Genomic DNA, 15,489 nt, shown 5'->3' on the forward strand with positions numbered 1-15,489 from the left:
CCTCCAGGTGCTCCGGTTTCCTCCCACATTCCAAAGACGTACAGGTTAGGAAGTTGTGGGCGTGCTATGTTGGCGCCAGAAGCGTGGCGACACTTGCGGGCTGCCCCCAGAACACTCTACGCAAAAAATGCATTTGACTGTGTGTTTTGATGTACATGTGACTAACGAAGAAATCTTACCTTACCTTACATTCCCCCCCTCACCCTTCCCGATTCTTCCCCTCACCCACACCTGAGGGACCATTTACAGTAGCTAATTAACCTCACAACCTGCACGACTTTGGGATGTGCGAACAAACCAGACAACCTGGAGGAAATCCAGGCGCAAATTGGTAGGTGAATTGGCCACTGTAGATGGTCCCGTGTGTGTCGGTGAGGGGTAGAATCTGGGGATCAGGATCGGGGGTCAGCACCGGACCCTTGCCACTGGAGCTGTGAGGAAGTGAACCAATGCACTGTTGTGCTACATAGAACATAGAAAACTACAGCACAGTACAGGCCCTTCAGCCCACAATGTTGTGCCAACATTTTATCCTGCTCTAAGATCTATCTAACCCTTCCCTCCCACATAGCCCCCTATTTTTCTATCATTCATGTGTCTATCTAAGAGTCTCTTAAATGTCCCCAATGTATTTGCCCCCACAACCTCTGCTGGCAGTGAATTCCATGCACCCACCACTCTCTCTGTAAAAAACTTACCTCTGGCATCCCCCTTATACCTTCCTCCAATCGCCTTAAAATTATGTCCCCTCATGTCAGCCATTGTCGCACTGGGAAAAAGTCTCTGACTGTCCACTCGAACTATGCCTCTTATCATCTTGTACACCTCTATCAAGTCACTTCTCATCCTCCTTCTCTCCAAAGAGAAAAGCCCGAGCTCGCTCAACCTATCCTCATAAGACATGCTCTCCAATCCGGGCAACATCCTGGTAAATATCCTCTGCACCTTCTCTAAAGCTTCCACATCCTTTTTATAATGAGGCGACCAGAACTGAACACAATACTCCAAGTGTGGTCTGACCAGAGTTCTATTAAGCTGCAACATCACCTCGCGGCTCTTGAACTCAATACCCCGACTGACGAAGGCCAACACTCCATACGCCTTCTTAACAACCCTATTGACCAGCGTGGCAACCTTGAGGGATCTATGGATGTGGACCCCAACATCCCTCTGTTCGTCCACACTGCTAAGAGTCCTGCCATTAACCTTGTATTCTGCCTTCGAATTTGATTCCCTAAGTGTATCATTTCACACTTATCTGGGTTGAACTCCATCTGCCACTTCTCAGCCCAGCTCTGCATCCTATCAATGTCCTGTTGTAACCTACAGCAACCTTCTACACTCTCCACAACACCACCAACCTTTGTATCATCAGCAAACTTACTAACCCACCCTTCCACATCCTCATCCAAGTCATTTATAAAAATTACAAAGATTAAGGACTAAGGAAAGATTGAGCGGTGAGGAGCTGTCTTGAGGTTCGAAGAATAAGAGGTGATTCTGAAGGGTATCAACAGGGTGGATGGTTCCCCTGGAAGGAGGTTCTGGAGCTTCAGAGTTTCAGAACAAGGAGTCACCCATTTAAATGGAGATGGAGGAATTCCTTCTCTCAGAGGACCATGAACCTTGGGGATTCTGTACCGCAGAGTACCTGGGCAGCAGAGACTTTTACTATATTCAACACTGAGATGGACAGACTTTTGGTCCATTGGGGAGACAGGGGTTATAGGGAACAGGCCAGAAACTGGAGCTAAGGCCAAGATCAGATTGGCCATCATCACTTGAATGATACAGTACGTTTGAGGGGCCAAGTGTCCTCCTCCTGCTCCTATTTCCTCTGTCTTTGTGTGTGCATTTCAACTAACAGATTTCGCTCTTCCTTCATTCCTTGGAAAGCCAATCATTCAGTGCCCGCTTGCAATGTTTTTTCCTGGTCTCGGAACAGAAATGAAAAGCAAAAACGTGCAGATGCTGGAAATCTGAAATAAAAACAGAAAAATGCTGGAAGCACTCAGCAGGTCAGGCAGTGCCTGTGGAGGGAGAAACAGTTAATGCTTCAAGTCAAGCACTGTTAATCGGAACTGGGAAAGAGAGAAAAAGAAAAAGAGAGAAAACTAACTTCTTTTTTTTAAGTTCTGACAAAGAGTCTGTGACCTGAAGCATTAACTGTTCCTCTCTCCACAGATGCTGCCTGACCTGCTGAGTGTTTCCTGCATTTTTCTGTTTTTATTTCAGAAACTTCACTCTTGGTTACCTTGAACTACAGACACCACTGGCACAGTCAGGGAGCGCTCCCCTGACTACTTGATTTAAATTGTAAAGAAAATCAGAATATTACTACAAAGATTTAAATTCCATTCTGACTGCCAGAGAAATAAGGCATTCCTTTCCTGGACGTCATTCCCTAGATTTATTGAACTGTGGCAGGAATCCACACCGACAAACAACAAAAATTAACGTCACCCCTATTTTGTTTTTTTTATGGTGGAGTTGAATTCGAATTGCTTTCCACAGACGAGAGAAGGAATGAGTTCCAAACTGAAGCCAGTTACTTTGGCGTGAAATGCTGAAGAAAATATTTGGAGAACGCTTCAGCAACTGGAGCTTTGTGGCACAAACTACTGGAGATTTTGGTTTAGGTGTATTTTTATAACTCTGTTCTGTTGTCTCATTGCCACACACAGGCTGGCAGGTGTGACGTTCCTCTTGTAGGGCACAAACTATTCTCACTTGGTGTAAGCACCATTTTAGAGACATCAAGCTTTAATCGGTGTGGATAGTTAAAGAAGAAACTGCAAAAAGGAATTAATTGATGAAAATTTATGTACAAGTCCTAGTTACTGAAATACGTATCAGAGTCCCTGGTGCTCATAGACAAAGCCCCCTTTTGCACTGTAATTTAGGACTCTGGAGGTGTAGTGATTGTCGCAATGTGGAATTAAATGGTTGATGGTCAGTACAGATGGTGGCTGAATGGCCTGTTTCTGTGCTGTACAACTCTGCGACTCCAGAGCTGTAACACCAACTGCTCCAAGGGCTCTAACCCCCTTGTCCGGGGGTCCCAGCCCCAGCTGAGCTGTAATGAGCTGGGCTGAGGGTCACATGTCCCTTCCTAACACTCAGCCTCTATGGAAATGCTTTGCTATTGAGGTTGGTCGAGGCTGGTCTTTTCCCCCAGGGTGGGGGGCACGATGGTTACCCCAGGGTGGGGCGGCACGGATGTTACCCCAGGGTGTGAGGGTACGGTGGTTACCCCAGGGTGGGGGGGCACAGTGGGTTACCCCAAGGTGGGGCAGCACAGTGGTTACCCCAGGGTGGGATGGCACAGTTACCTCAGGGTGGGGGGCACGGAGGTTACCCCAGGGTGGGGCGGTACAGTGGTTACTCCAGGGTGGGACGACACGGAGGTTACCCCAGGGTGGGGGGGCACGGTGGTGCAGTGAGTAGTGTTGCTCACTCACATCTCCACATTCCTGGGTTCGATCCTGACCTCCGACGCTGTCTGTGTGGAGTTTGCACGTTCTCCCTGTGACCGTGTGGGTTTCCCCCCACATCCCAAAGATGTGCGGGTCGGTAGGCTAGCTGTCCGCTGTAAATGGCCCCCAGTGTAGGTAAGGGGTGGATTACAGGGAGACCACAATGGGTGGATGTTGGTTAACATGGACGCAGGCCGAGGAACGTGTTAACCTGCTGAGTGACTCCATGAGCTCTGTTTCTATTTCCATGTTCATGACTCCACGAATTGGCTGCTGTAAATTGCCCCGAGTGTGTGGGTCAAAGAGACACACAGCACAGAAACAGGCCCTTCAGCCCAACTGGTCCATTCTGACCAAGATCCCCATCCAAGCTAGTCCCATTTGCCCATAACCTGCCTAACCTTTCCAATCCATGAACCTGTCCAAATGTCTTTTAAAATGGTAGAAACTGGAGGGCTCGATGGGTCTGTGGGGAGAATAAATTGGGATCAGTGTAGGGTTAGTGTAAGTGGGTGGTTGATGGTCAAAGTGGACACAGTGGCCTGAAGGGCCTGTTTCCATCTCGTATGCCTCTAGGACACTATGAGGATCAAATGGGATTAATGTGGGATTAGTGTAAACAGGTGGAGCAAACTCCGTGGGATAAAGGGCCTGTTCCTGTGCTGTACAACTCTGTGACACTCCGTCTGTAACACCAACTTCTCCAAAGGCTCATCCAACCCCCCGATGCTGCAGGACCCGAGGGTGAGCCAGCTGACTGCTCCTTCAGCTGAAAGAGCCGCAGGTTCTAGTTGGACTGCTGGGGCCTCTCAACGGGCAGCGAGTTTGTTTTCCTGGCAACAGCCCCCAGAGCACAGAGTCGTGTGCCCTCAAACTGGTGGGGTGAAACAGGACCCGGACCAACACACCGTCTGCACACACCCTCCCAGCAAGAAGAGGCTGATGGAATCAAATGGAACTTTCTCCCTGAAAGTGGCCGCATAAGTTGACCGGGTGGTAAAGAAGGCATATGGCGTGCTTGCCTTTATTAGTCGAGGCATTGAGTTCAAGAGTCAGGAAGTTATATTGTAACTTTATAAAACTCTAGTTAGGCCACATCTGGAGTATTGCATTCAGTTCTGGTCGCCCCATTATAGGGAGGGTGTGAAGAAGGTGCAGAAGAGGTTTACCAGGATGCTGCCTGGATTAGAGGGCATGTGCTATAAGGAGAGGTTGGACAAACTTGGGTTATTTTCCCTGGAACTGTGGAGGTTGAGGGGAGACCTGATAGAAGTTTATAAGGTTATGAGAGGCATGGGTCAAGGTATCTAATACTAGAGGGCACACATTTAAGGTGAGAGGGGGTAAGTTTCAAAGGAGATGTGCGGGGCAAGTTTTTCCCACAGAGAGCGGTGGGTGCCTGGAATGTGCTGCCAGGGGTGGGGGTGGAGGCAGATACGATAGAGGGGCGTAAGAGGCTCTTAGATAGGCACATGGATGTGCAGAGAATGGAGGGAGGTGGAGATTGTGTGGGCAGAAGGGATTAGTTTAGTTAGGTGTTTCATTACTAGTTTAATTAGTCTGGAACAACATCGTGGGCTGAAGGGCCTGTTCCTGTGCTGTACTGTTCTATGTTTAACTCTTAGAAGGTTTCAGAGTCCATGGCAGAGGATGGAATGTGGGAAGAATATATAAAAAAGTGGGATTAATGTGGGGAATAGTGTAACGGGTGTTTGATGGTCAGGTGGACTCGATGGGCCGAAGGGCCTGTCTCGCTGCCGTACCTCTCCATGACTCCATGTGCCCCCCACCACCCCCTCTCTCCCTCTCCCTTTCTATGCCAAGCTTGTGCCAGTTTTCAGCCTGGGAATCAGTCATCCGTGTGCAACGAAAGCCCCCCGGGCCAGTCACGCTCCCTCACCCACAGCATGCTCGAAGGGTTAAAGAACGAGCTCATCACCATCCGGCTAATTCTCTGTCAGTGCTACTTATCATTTGCAGAGCGCTGGCAGCGACTGCGGCCGTCTTTGCACGCTGACATGCGGTGGCAGACGCTGTCAGCAGCCCAACAGCAGCAAGCCCCTGGCTGGCATGCTAATGAGCGGGAGACACATCCCGGGGTGAAGGGTCAAAGCAATTATCAAATAATACCTTATTAAAAACACTGAGCTACATCAACTTCAGCTGCTGCGCAAAAAAAAAAATTCTTGAAGATGAGAGGTGTCACAGGTCCGTGCGAGCAGTTTGCATGAACATTCTAAACAGAGTAGATAATATCAACAATTACCCAGTAGTGTTTCATTAGAAGGAGGCAAGATTGCATTATCTGCCTTCGTGTGTGACAGTGAGGGAGAATGGCAAGAAGCACTTGAATCACATTATGGATTAATAAGCAGCTGGGGCAGGGTGTGGACTGGCTGCTGCAGTGACACAGCTCTTGCCTACCGAGTCTTCGCACGATTCCCGAAGACAGACCCCCCATTAGTACCGCTGACTCCCCAGCGTGTGAATGCAGAGCACTGCTGCAATTGTCTTTTTTTAGATTCTATCAGGTCCGAAGTCTGAACCAGCCGCAGCACCAGAAGGTGCAGGGCTGGGCAAGTGCACCGGGACACCATCTGCGTGGTCCAAGCCAGCAGGAGGACCCAGATCACAACTGGGGTTTGCAGCCGGAGCCTTTGGAACACACTCCAACATTTCACTGGCTTGTTCACTGATCCTGTTGGAAATAAACGGCCCAAGTAACAGAGCGACTTGCAGTTTCACTGCATAGCTCACTCCAACTCCCCAGAGTCCTGAAAAGAGGTCTTTGGCCTGACACTAATGTAGTTCTGAGGGAGTGCTGGTGTATTGGAGATCTCTAATGTAGTTCTGAGGGAGTGCTGGCATATTGGAGGTCTCTAATGCAGTTCTGAGGGAGTGCTGGCCTATTGGAGATCTCTAATGTAGTTCTGAGGGAGTGCTGGCATATTGGAGGTCTCAAATGTAGTCTTGAGGGAGTGCTGGCATATTGGAGGTCTCTAATGTAGTTCTGAGGGAGTGCTGGTGTATTGGAGGTCTCTAGTGTAGTTCTGAGGGAATGCTGACATATTGGAGGTCTCAAATGTAGTTCTGAGGGAGTGCTGGCCTATTGGAGATCTCTAATGTAGTTCTGAGGGAGTGCGGGCGTATTGGAGATGTCTAATGCAGTTCTGAGGGAGTGCTGGCCTATTGGAGGTCTCTAATGCAGTTCTGAGGGAGTGCTGGTGTATTGGTCTTGCCTTTTGGATTGGATGTTAAGCTGAGAGCCCAACAGTTTGATCAGCTGGAGGTAGACGACTCAGTGGAGGTTTGTTAAGATGAGCAGGAGGATTCTCCCCAGTAACCTGATCAGCTAATACAAACCATCTATTTTTCGTACGTTGGGACATTGTTTGGCTGCATTTAGAGAGCTACATTTGCACTGATCACATTTCAAAGGGTTGATGTTGGTCGGAGACAATGAGATGTTGAGATGCTCCTTATAAATGCAAATTTTTTTTTACTTTAAACATACTTTTCAGCAGTAATGATATTCCATATCTCACAGTCACAGAGAGATACAGCACAGAAACAGGCCCTTCGGTACACTTACTCTGTACCAACCATCAACCACTCATTTATGCCAATCCTATGGTAACCCCACATCCTCAACAACTGCCCCCAGATTCTAGCACTCATCTACACCCTAGGGGCAATTTACAGCAGCTAATTAACTTACCAACCTGCACGTCTTTGGGGTGTGGGAGGAAACCTCTCAGCGCTTATCACAAACGTGATGTGGGAAGAGGGAGACAAGGGACAGCAGACACTGGAATCTGGAGCAAAAGACAAGCCACTGGAGGAACTCTGCGGGTCGAGCAGCGTCTGTGGGGAGGAGGAAGGAATTGGCGACGTTTTGGGTTGAGACCCTGCCACAGGACTGAGAGTTGAGAGGGGAGGTGACCAGTAATAAAGAGGAGAGGTGGGAGGTCTGGGACAAGGGCCAGTGGGTGATTGGTGAACTAAGGGGTGATGGGCAGCTGGAGCCGGGAGGGGAGGGGAGCGGAGGGGAGGGGTGGGGGAAGGTGGAGACAGAGGCTGGAGGGTGATAAGCAGGGACACAAGGACCACATGTGCCGGGATCTGAGAAGTAGGGAAGGTGGAAATGGGAAGCATTCAGGGAAATGGAACCCAGATGGGGAAGAGGATCCGGTGGGAGAAGTGTGTGGATGATAGATGATGGAACATGGGGGTGGGGACAAAAATGGGTGATGGGGGTTTAGGAAAAGTGGGAGGACCGGAGATAGACTGGAAGGAGAGAGAGAGAGGGAGCGGGGGAACACAGGAGGTAAGGTCAAGGTCAAAGTCAAAGTTGAGTTCATTGTCATCTGCACAAGTCCATGTGTGCACAGGTGCAATGAAAAACTTACTTGCCGCAGCATCACGGGCACAGAGCATCAGATAAGCAGCATTCACAAGAAAAACATAAATTAAACATAAATTATGCACAATTTTTACAAGAAAGGACACAATAAGAACAAAAAAAAGTCAACTTTAGAATTGGAAAATTCATGGTTCTCTTATCATTGGGTTGTCGGCTACCCAGGAGGAATATGAGGTGTTGTTCTTCTAGTTTGCATTTCCTCACCGTGTGGGAAGATCCAGATTAAATAGGCACCTATCCCAGCTCCATGGAAAACGTTGGAAAAGTGCACCCCTTGAGCGGTTGTTAAACTGACTCTTGGTACAATTAATAACCTACCCATAGCATGAAGGTAACTCATGCTACAAATATCCATCAATTAGAATGCAGCCTGCATTACCTTCAATTCACCCACAGGTTGAGGGAATTTTCAGGAATATTCATTGGAGAGACCAGAAAGATTTTGTATGCAGGGGAGTTTAGATATCCATGTGGAGAACTTTATTTGACTTATGTTGTGCAAGATTTTAAATTTCCATGCAATAACAGTGCAATAGATTCTTCATGGATGTTTTAGGAGACATCATTTGAGGAATGCTACACGGCAAAAGTGGGAATTCTATGGTGGACTTTACGAAAACTTTATAACTGGATTTCTGGAAGAGGGGGTTGCCTTAATAAGAGAGTAGCCTTTGCTTGTGTTCAGAAGAATCAGAGATCCAAGAAGGAATCCTGAGATTCCAAGAAGGATTTGTAGAGTCAGAACTGTGAGGTATTTTCCTTGTGGGGAAGTGTCTCTCTGACAGGAGGAACCCAGAATAAAGGAGCATGGTCTCAGGGTCAGGGCTTGGTCACTTCTGACTAAGGAGGGATCTCCTCACTGAGAGGGTGATAGATCTTTGGAATACTCTACACTTTGGTGGTTGTGGTTGTTGAAGTGTTGAAGTTATTCAGGGTAGACTTTCGGACACCAGGAGAATTGGAGGGTGTGGGCTAGTGTTGAGGCATGATCTTGTCAAATGGTATAGCATGCTAGAGGGAGCTGCAAATAGTCCTGAAACCATGAAAGGGGCTAAATCAATGTAAGTCTTGCTCATGTGGAAAAAAATTGTGGCAGGGCTACAGGGAAGTAAGGAAGAGAGGGAATGGGCCTGACGGGATGGGGATGTTGGGAGCCACATGTACCCAAAGGGCCAGATGTTGTAAGCGAGTGTGAGGTAGAAGTTTTCCTCTGTCACCCCTGCTACACACATGAAACACGCAAATACTGCACCAGGACTGAAAGTGTCTGAACGTGGGAATGGCGATGTAATGATTAGATTCCTGGACAGAGGCCTGGACTGATGATCCAGAAACAAGAGTTCACATCCTGCCCTGGGAGTTAATTCAATAATCTGGAATGTTTTTCTTTAAAGAAGCGAGTGAAGCAGCAGGACTGTTGTAAAATGGCGTCTGCTTCATTGACGTCAGATCTATTGACGCGCCGGTGACCCCAGCACCACCCAGCTAGCCAGTCACGTCCAGGTCACGTGGTGGCCTTGCCAGCGACGCTGGTATTCTGCAAAGGAATAACTAAAATGGGACTGCATTTGGGAGGCAGCACAATACTGCAGCATGTAGAGCCGCAGCCTCACAGCTCCGGTGACCCAGGTTCGATCCTGACCTCGGGAGCTGTCTGTGTGGAGTTTGCACGTTCTTCCTGTGACTGGATGGTGCCCCTGTTTCCTCAAATGGGTGGGGGGGTTGGTGGTTAATTGGCTACTATAAATAAGATAAGATATCTTTATTAGTCACATGTACATCGAAACACACAGTGAAATGCATCTTCTGCGTAGAGTGTTCTAGGGGCAGCCCGCAAGTGTCGCCATGCTTCCGGTGCCAATATTCCCCACTCTAGGTGGGTGGGAGGTAAATAAAGATGAGAAGAGGTTACAGGGAAATAAGTGGGAGAACGGAATTGATGGAATTGCTCTGAGAGCTAGCATAGACTTGATGGGACAAATGGCCTCTTTTAGTGTCATAAGGAAAAATGAGAGGTGTGGGTTTGTTGTGTGCTTGGCCAATGTAACTGAGGATGGATTATTGGTCGAATGTGCTTAAGAAGAACTGTGGAAGCTTTTAAATTTTTAATGTAACTCATACTGGTGTCATTTTAACAAGTGCTGTTCTCTGCCAAGTTGATTTATCGCTTAAAGTTTACAATAAAACAAGGTTGCTTAAAATCTGGGCAAAGTTTTACATCCATTTTGAAGCAGAAAATTCAATAGCTCGTTTCTTCACTGTGGTGACAAGGGCCCATCAGTGAATCCAGATGTGCTCAGGTGTGGGGGTGGAGAGTTCAGAAGGAGGAGAGGGCTGTGATCTGGAAGAGTTTGACAGGGGGCTGTTGAGAGGCTCTTTCCTCTGGCTGAAAGTCAAGGACTTGTGGGGCCTTGTCCATCACTGGTCATTTGGGATCGAGATCAGGAGCAACTTTTGCGGGAGCACATAGCACTCTTGATCTTGAGTTTCTTGAGGCTTGATCCTTCCATACACCAGTGCCCAGAAAATTCCACACCTGCAAGTACAGAAATAAGCCCTTCAGCCCATCATGTCTATACCACCCATCAAGTATTCGTCTATCTGAGCTGTGCAAACACTTAGAATAGGTGGTGTCATTGACGGTGAAGATGATCATCAGGATTTATGGAGGGATCTTGATCAGCTGGGTAAGTGCGCCCAGGAATGGCAAATGGAGTTTAATTCGGATAAGTGTAAGGTGTTGCATTTTGGGAAGACAAATGAGGATAGGACATTCACAGTAAACAGTAGAGGCCCTGGGGAGCGTTCCATAACAGAGGGACCTAGAAGTACAAGTACATGGTTCCCCGAAAGTGGCATCACAGCTAGACAGGATGGTGAAAAAGGCACACTGGCCTTCATGTTTCACAGCACTGAGTACAGAAGCTGGGATGTTATGTTGCAGTTGTACGAGATGTTGGTGAGTCCGCATTTGGAATATTGTGTTCAGTTTTGTTCACCCTACTATAGGAAAGATGCCATTAAGCTGGAAAGAGTGCAGAGAAGATTTACAAGGATGTTGCTAGGACTCGAGGGACTGAGTTATGGAGAGAGCTTGAGCAGGTTGGGACTTTCCTCATTGGAGCTTTGGAGAATGAGGGATGATCTTATAGAGGTGCTTAAAATCATGAGGGGCATGGATAGGGTGAATGCGCTCAGTCTTTTTCCCAGGGTTGGAAAATCAAGAACTAGAGGGCACAGGTTTAGGGTGAAAGGGGAGAGATTTGATAGGAACCTGAGGGGCAATTTTTTCAGCCAGAGGGTGGTCAGTATGTGGAACGAGCTGCCAGAGGAAGTGGTTGAGGCAGGTACAACAACAATATTTAAAAGATACTTGGGTAGGTACATGGATAGGAAAGGTTTAGAGGGATATGGGCCAAACGTGGGCAAATGGGATGCGCTTAGATGGAAATCCTGGTCAGTATAGACCAGTTGGGCCGAAGGGCCTGTTTCCTTGCTGTATGACAGTATGACTCTCATGATTATGACTTGGAGATTTACAGTAATGGAACATAATTGAATTGGAGGTACTGAACACAGAACACAAGACTTGTCTGAAACTATTCTTCATTTGCTTCCTTCCCTGACAGATGGCCGCCCTCCAGAGCCCATTTTATGGAGATAAAATGAATCTCTTTTCTCTCTGTAAAAAGATCGAGCAATGTGACTACCCGCCTCTTCCAGCAGAGCACTTCTCCGAGAAGGTAGGTCGTGAGCTCTTCATCAAAGCATGGCTTGGTGTTGGAGGCATTTAATATTTGGGGAATGTACGTGAATGCAGTGACCACATTAATATGGGTGAATTGTCGGATCTTGGGTGTAGAATGAAGATGGCCAAATTCCCACTGTGAACAACATATGAAAGACTGCAGGAAGGAGGAGTAGGCCATTCAGCCCCCCATACTTGTTCTAGCATTCAATAAGTACATGGATGAACCCAAGGCCTGTCTATGAAGGGAGAGCTCTAAGTTGACACAGTATTGAGTCTTGTGTTGGATGCACTTTGGGAAAGAGAGTATGAAATAATAATCATTGATAAAAAATTGAAAATTAAATATCTGCAAATGCTGGAAACACTCATCAGGTCAGGCAGCATCTGTAGAGAGAGAAGCAGGACTACCACTTTAGATTGAAGATGCAATGGAACAATTCTGACAAAGGGTCTTTGACCTGAAACATTAACTCTGTTTCTCTCTCCACAAATGCTGCCTGACCTGCTGAGTGTTTACAGCATTTTCTACTAAGAATATAAGATCTCAGGACAAGCGCAGTGCTTTTCTATGGAGACACAAGAGATTCTGCAGATGCTGGAGTCTGGAGCAACACACAAAAGAGCTGGAGGAACTCAGCAAGTCAGGCAGCATCTGTGGATAAAAGCCCAATGCAGTCCAACGTTGTTCAGAGTCTGAGGGTGAAACCAGATCACTGATCCCACTGAGTTCCTCCAGCAGTTTGTTTGCTACAGATTCCAGTCTCCTCTGTCTCCGGTGATTAGTATTACTGCACAAGGCTGCAGCTCACATCCTTGGGGGTAAAGTGTCTCCGAACTTAAGCCGTGTCATACAGAAAACACAAAATACTCATCAGGCCAGATTATCAATGTAACTGTACTGTGTAATGAATTGACCTGTACAATCGGTTTGTAAGACAAGCTTTTCACTGTACCTCAGTACAAGTGACAATAATAAACGAACACCAATACCAATATGGACGAACTGGAGTTGAGCTACATGTGTACAAATTGTCCCCACTCCCACCCTCTCAGCCAAATTACCAAATTCAGCCCTCCTCCTCTCCAGGGCACTGTTTAAAAGTGCCTGATATCATCCCAGTACCCACAAGCCACATCACAAAACCAGGTCAGCTGCACCTTATCGCATTGCTGTCTGTGGGATCTTGCTGTGCACAAGGTGCCCCTCTGGTTTCCCACATTGCAACAGTGGCTTGTGCTTCAAAAGTGAAACAACGTGTGCTGGAAGTACTCAGCAGGTCAGGCAGCATCTGTGGAGGGAGAATTAATGGTTCAGGTTGATGACTTCTCATCAGAACTGGGTGAACCAAGTACCACCCTCTCTCACCTGCCTCCAGCACCCCTACCTGTCGAAGAGAGGATGCCTACCTTGAAGACGTTTGCCTCCTCTCTTCGATGGGAGTTCTGTAAGACTCTCTCTCACTGCTTCCCTTCTGTGATCTCTGCTGCTCTTCAACTCTTCCCCCTCTCACCTGGACTCACCTCTCCCCTGACTGCATGTGCTCCTCCCCCTCCCCCCCACCTTCTTATTCTGGCTTCTGCCCTCTTCCTTTCCAGTCCTAATGAAGGGTCTTGACCCGAAACATCGGCTGTTTATTTCCCTGCATGGATGCTGCCTGACCTGCTGAGTCCCTCCAGCACTTTTTGTGTGTTGCTCCAGGTTCCAACATCTGCAGAATCTCTTGTGCCTCAGTTATTTAACCGCTCCTGCCTCTCGCCTTATCACAGACCTCCCTTTAGGCGCTCTGCCCCTCCCCCTTTCACAGCAACTTACTGCGTTTCACCTCCAACCTTTCCCAATTCTGTGGAAGGCCCATCAACATGTTAACACCATCTCGCTCTCCACAGATGCTGCCTGATCTGCTGAGTATTTCCTGCATTGCCTCCTTTATTTCAGCTTTCCAGCATCTGTGGTATTTTAACAGCAGATGCCGTACCTCATTGGCTGCTCTGAGTCCTTGCCAAAGGCCCTTTGGTAATGGACTTGCAGCAGAGGTGACCAAAAGTCTCCATGCACTGGGCGCATGGCGAAGCCTCTCATGTGCAAACCTAACCCCCGAGACCTTTGTCCAAAGCATTTGAGAAGTAAATGCCACAGAAAAAGACCAACAACTGCTTGGAACCTTAAACATTGATCAGACAATAACAAGATTAAAACATTGCATGAAAAATGTATTGGAACTCCAAAAAAGCCTTGTTGAGTGGTCAAATATTCCTTTTTTTTGAGCTAATTTTCCATTATCCAAAGCATTATATTCTCACTGGTTCACATTTTTATCTCTCTCATTTGCCCAAGTTTGGTGGGAAATACGTTTGCAATTTTATTGTCAGGAACCTTGGATCCTATTGTCTCACTAATAAATCTGTCTCGCAATCTTCCCAGAGACTGGATTTACAAAATAGGTATAATATTTGTGGTGGAATTCACATTGGGGATTACCAGTAGAAATCTGTGTGCTTTATATAATCTCAGAATTTTTTTTTAGATGCCTCATTGGAAATGTTATTTCATTGACGTTTGATAGAATTGCCCTGTGTTTTCACACTTCACCTTGCATTTCCATAGGGCTTAGTTTATATTTTCAGCTGGAGTACAGGACAGGAGGAAGCCACTTAACCCTTCGTCAGTGCTCGCTCCCTTAAGGTCAATCTATCAGTCTCATTCCTCTGCTGTTTCCCTGCAACCCTGGAAATTATTTTCTCCCACGTGTCCATCTGATTTCTTTTGGAAGGCACATGACTCAACATCCACCAACCTTGCAGGCAGTGAATGCTCGGTAACTGCTCTGTGCCTTTGAAATTTATTCTCCAGGCACCACCCCTCCTTCCATCTCTTTGCCCTTCGCCTTCGATCTGTGTTCTCTGGCCCTTGACCCATCTACTGAGGGGAATGGCTTCCCTCTACTTCTCCTCTCTCAAGCCAACACACCTCTGACAATCTTCCCTCCGAACTTCTTTGCTCAAAAGACTTCTCCAGCTGTTCGTCAATTATTTGACATTCATCTGCATTTTATAGCCACTAATTTCAAATTATTTTATTGTAGCTTCTCTGTGTACTTCTCTATTACTTTCTCATAAAATTTTTATTAGCATTTTAAAACTATCACTCCCCCTGTAATATTCTCTGTTAACCATAGAGTCCCTTGAAGTGGTGCTGATACAATTTCCACAGGGATTCACTGAACTCCTGCCACACGTTTCTGGAAGATTGCCGGAGTGGAGAAATGTTCTGGTTTCCTCCTCTGGTTTTGTCGTCAGTACACAGTCACTTGCTTTCCCCATGAGCTCTGCAAAGTTTACACTGAGTTTACCTGTCGGAGTCACACTAGTGGTTTTGCATCTGCGCCGGAGGCATTTCTGTTGAGAAACTTACCTTTGACCCTGATTCTTTCACTCCGGCACAGCTGAAGCAGAAAATACTAATGAAGCAACAAAACTATAGAAAAATAATGTAGTTACAAGGAGGAAGAGAGCGTATGTTCAAACCTTGGGCGGTAATTGCGAAACCCTGCGGGTAAATATATGAAGTTGAGGAATAGGTAAAGATCAGATTGTCTGTCAAGCCAGTTCCATTTCTTGGTCCATGCAATATAGTAACTAAACAGCCCCTCCTAAAAGCTAGGCTATTCCATTTCTGTCACTGCCTACTCTGTTAAACAAATCTACCAGTAAGCACCCTTTATAGCTAGATAATCCAATAATCTAGGTAATCTAATCTAGAGGTTTACATAGAATACAGAACAGTACAGCACAGGAACAGGCCCTTCGGCCCTCAATGTTGTGCCCAACTAATTAAAATA

General features: G+C 47.0%; 1 protein-coding gene across 4 annotated transcripts in view; it reads left to right on the forward strand.

Annotated features, from left to right (window-relative positions):
• LOC127582057 (serine/threonine-protein kinase Nek6-like) overlaps positions 1–15,489 on the forward strand; it is a 162,990-nt gene that overhangs the window by 139,959 nt on the left and 7,542 nt on the right. For all 4 annotated transcript variants that reach the window (XM_052037024.1, XM_052037023.1, XM_052037025.1 and 1 more), the window contains one exon: positions 11,529–11,642. In XM_052037024.1, the coding sequence (XP_051892984.1) occupies positions 11,529–11,642 (114 nt within the window). The remainder of the gene's footprint in view (positions 1–11,528; positions 11,643–15,489) is intronic.

The sequence above is a fragment of the Pristis pectinata genome, chromosome 23 (assembly GCF_009764475.1).
Source record: "Pristis pectinata isolate sPriPec2 chromosome 23, sPriPec2.1.pri, whole genome shotgun sequence".
Taxonomy (NCBI): Eukaryota; Metazoa; Chordata; class Chondrichthyes; order Rhinopristiformes; family Pristidae; genus Pristis; species Pristis pectinata.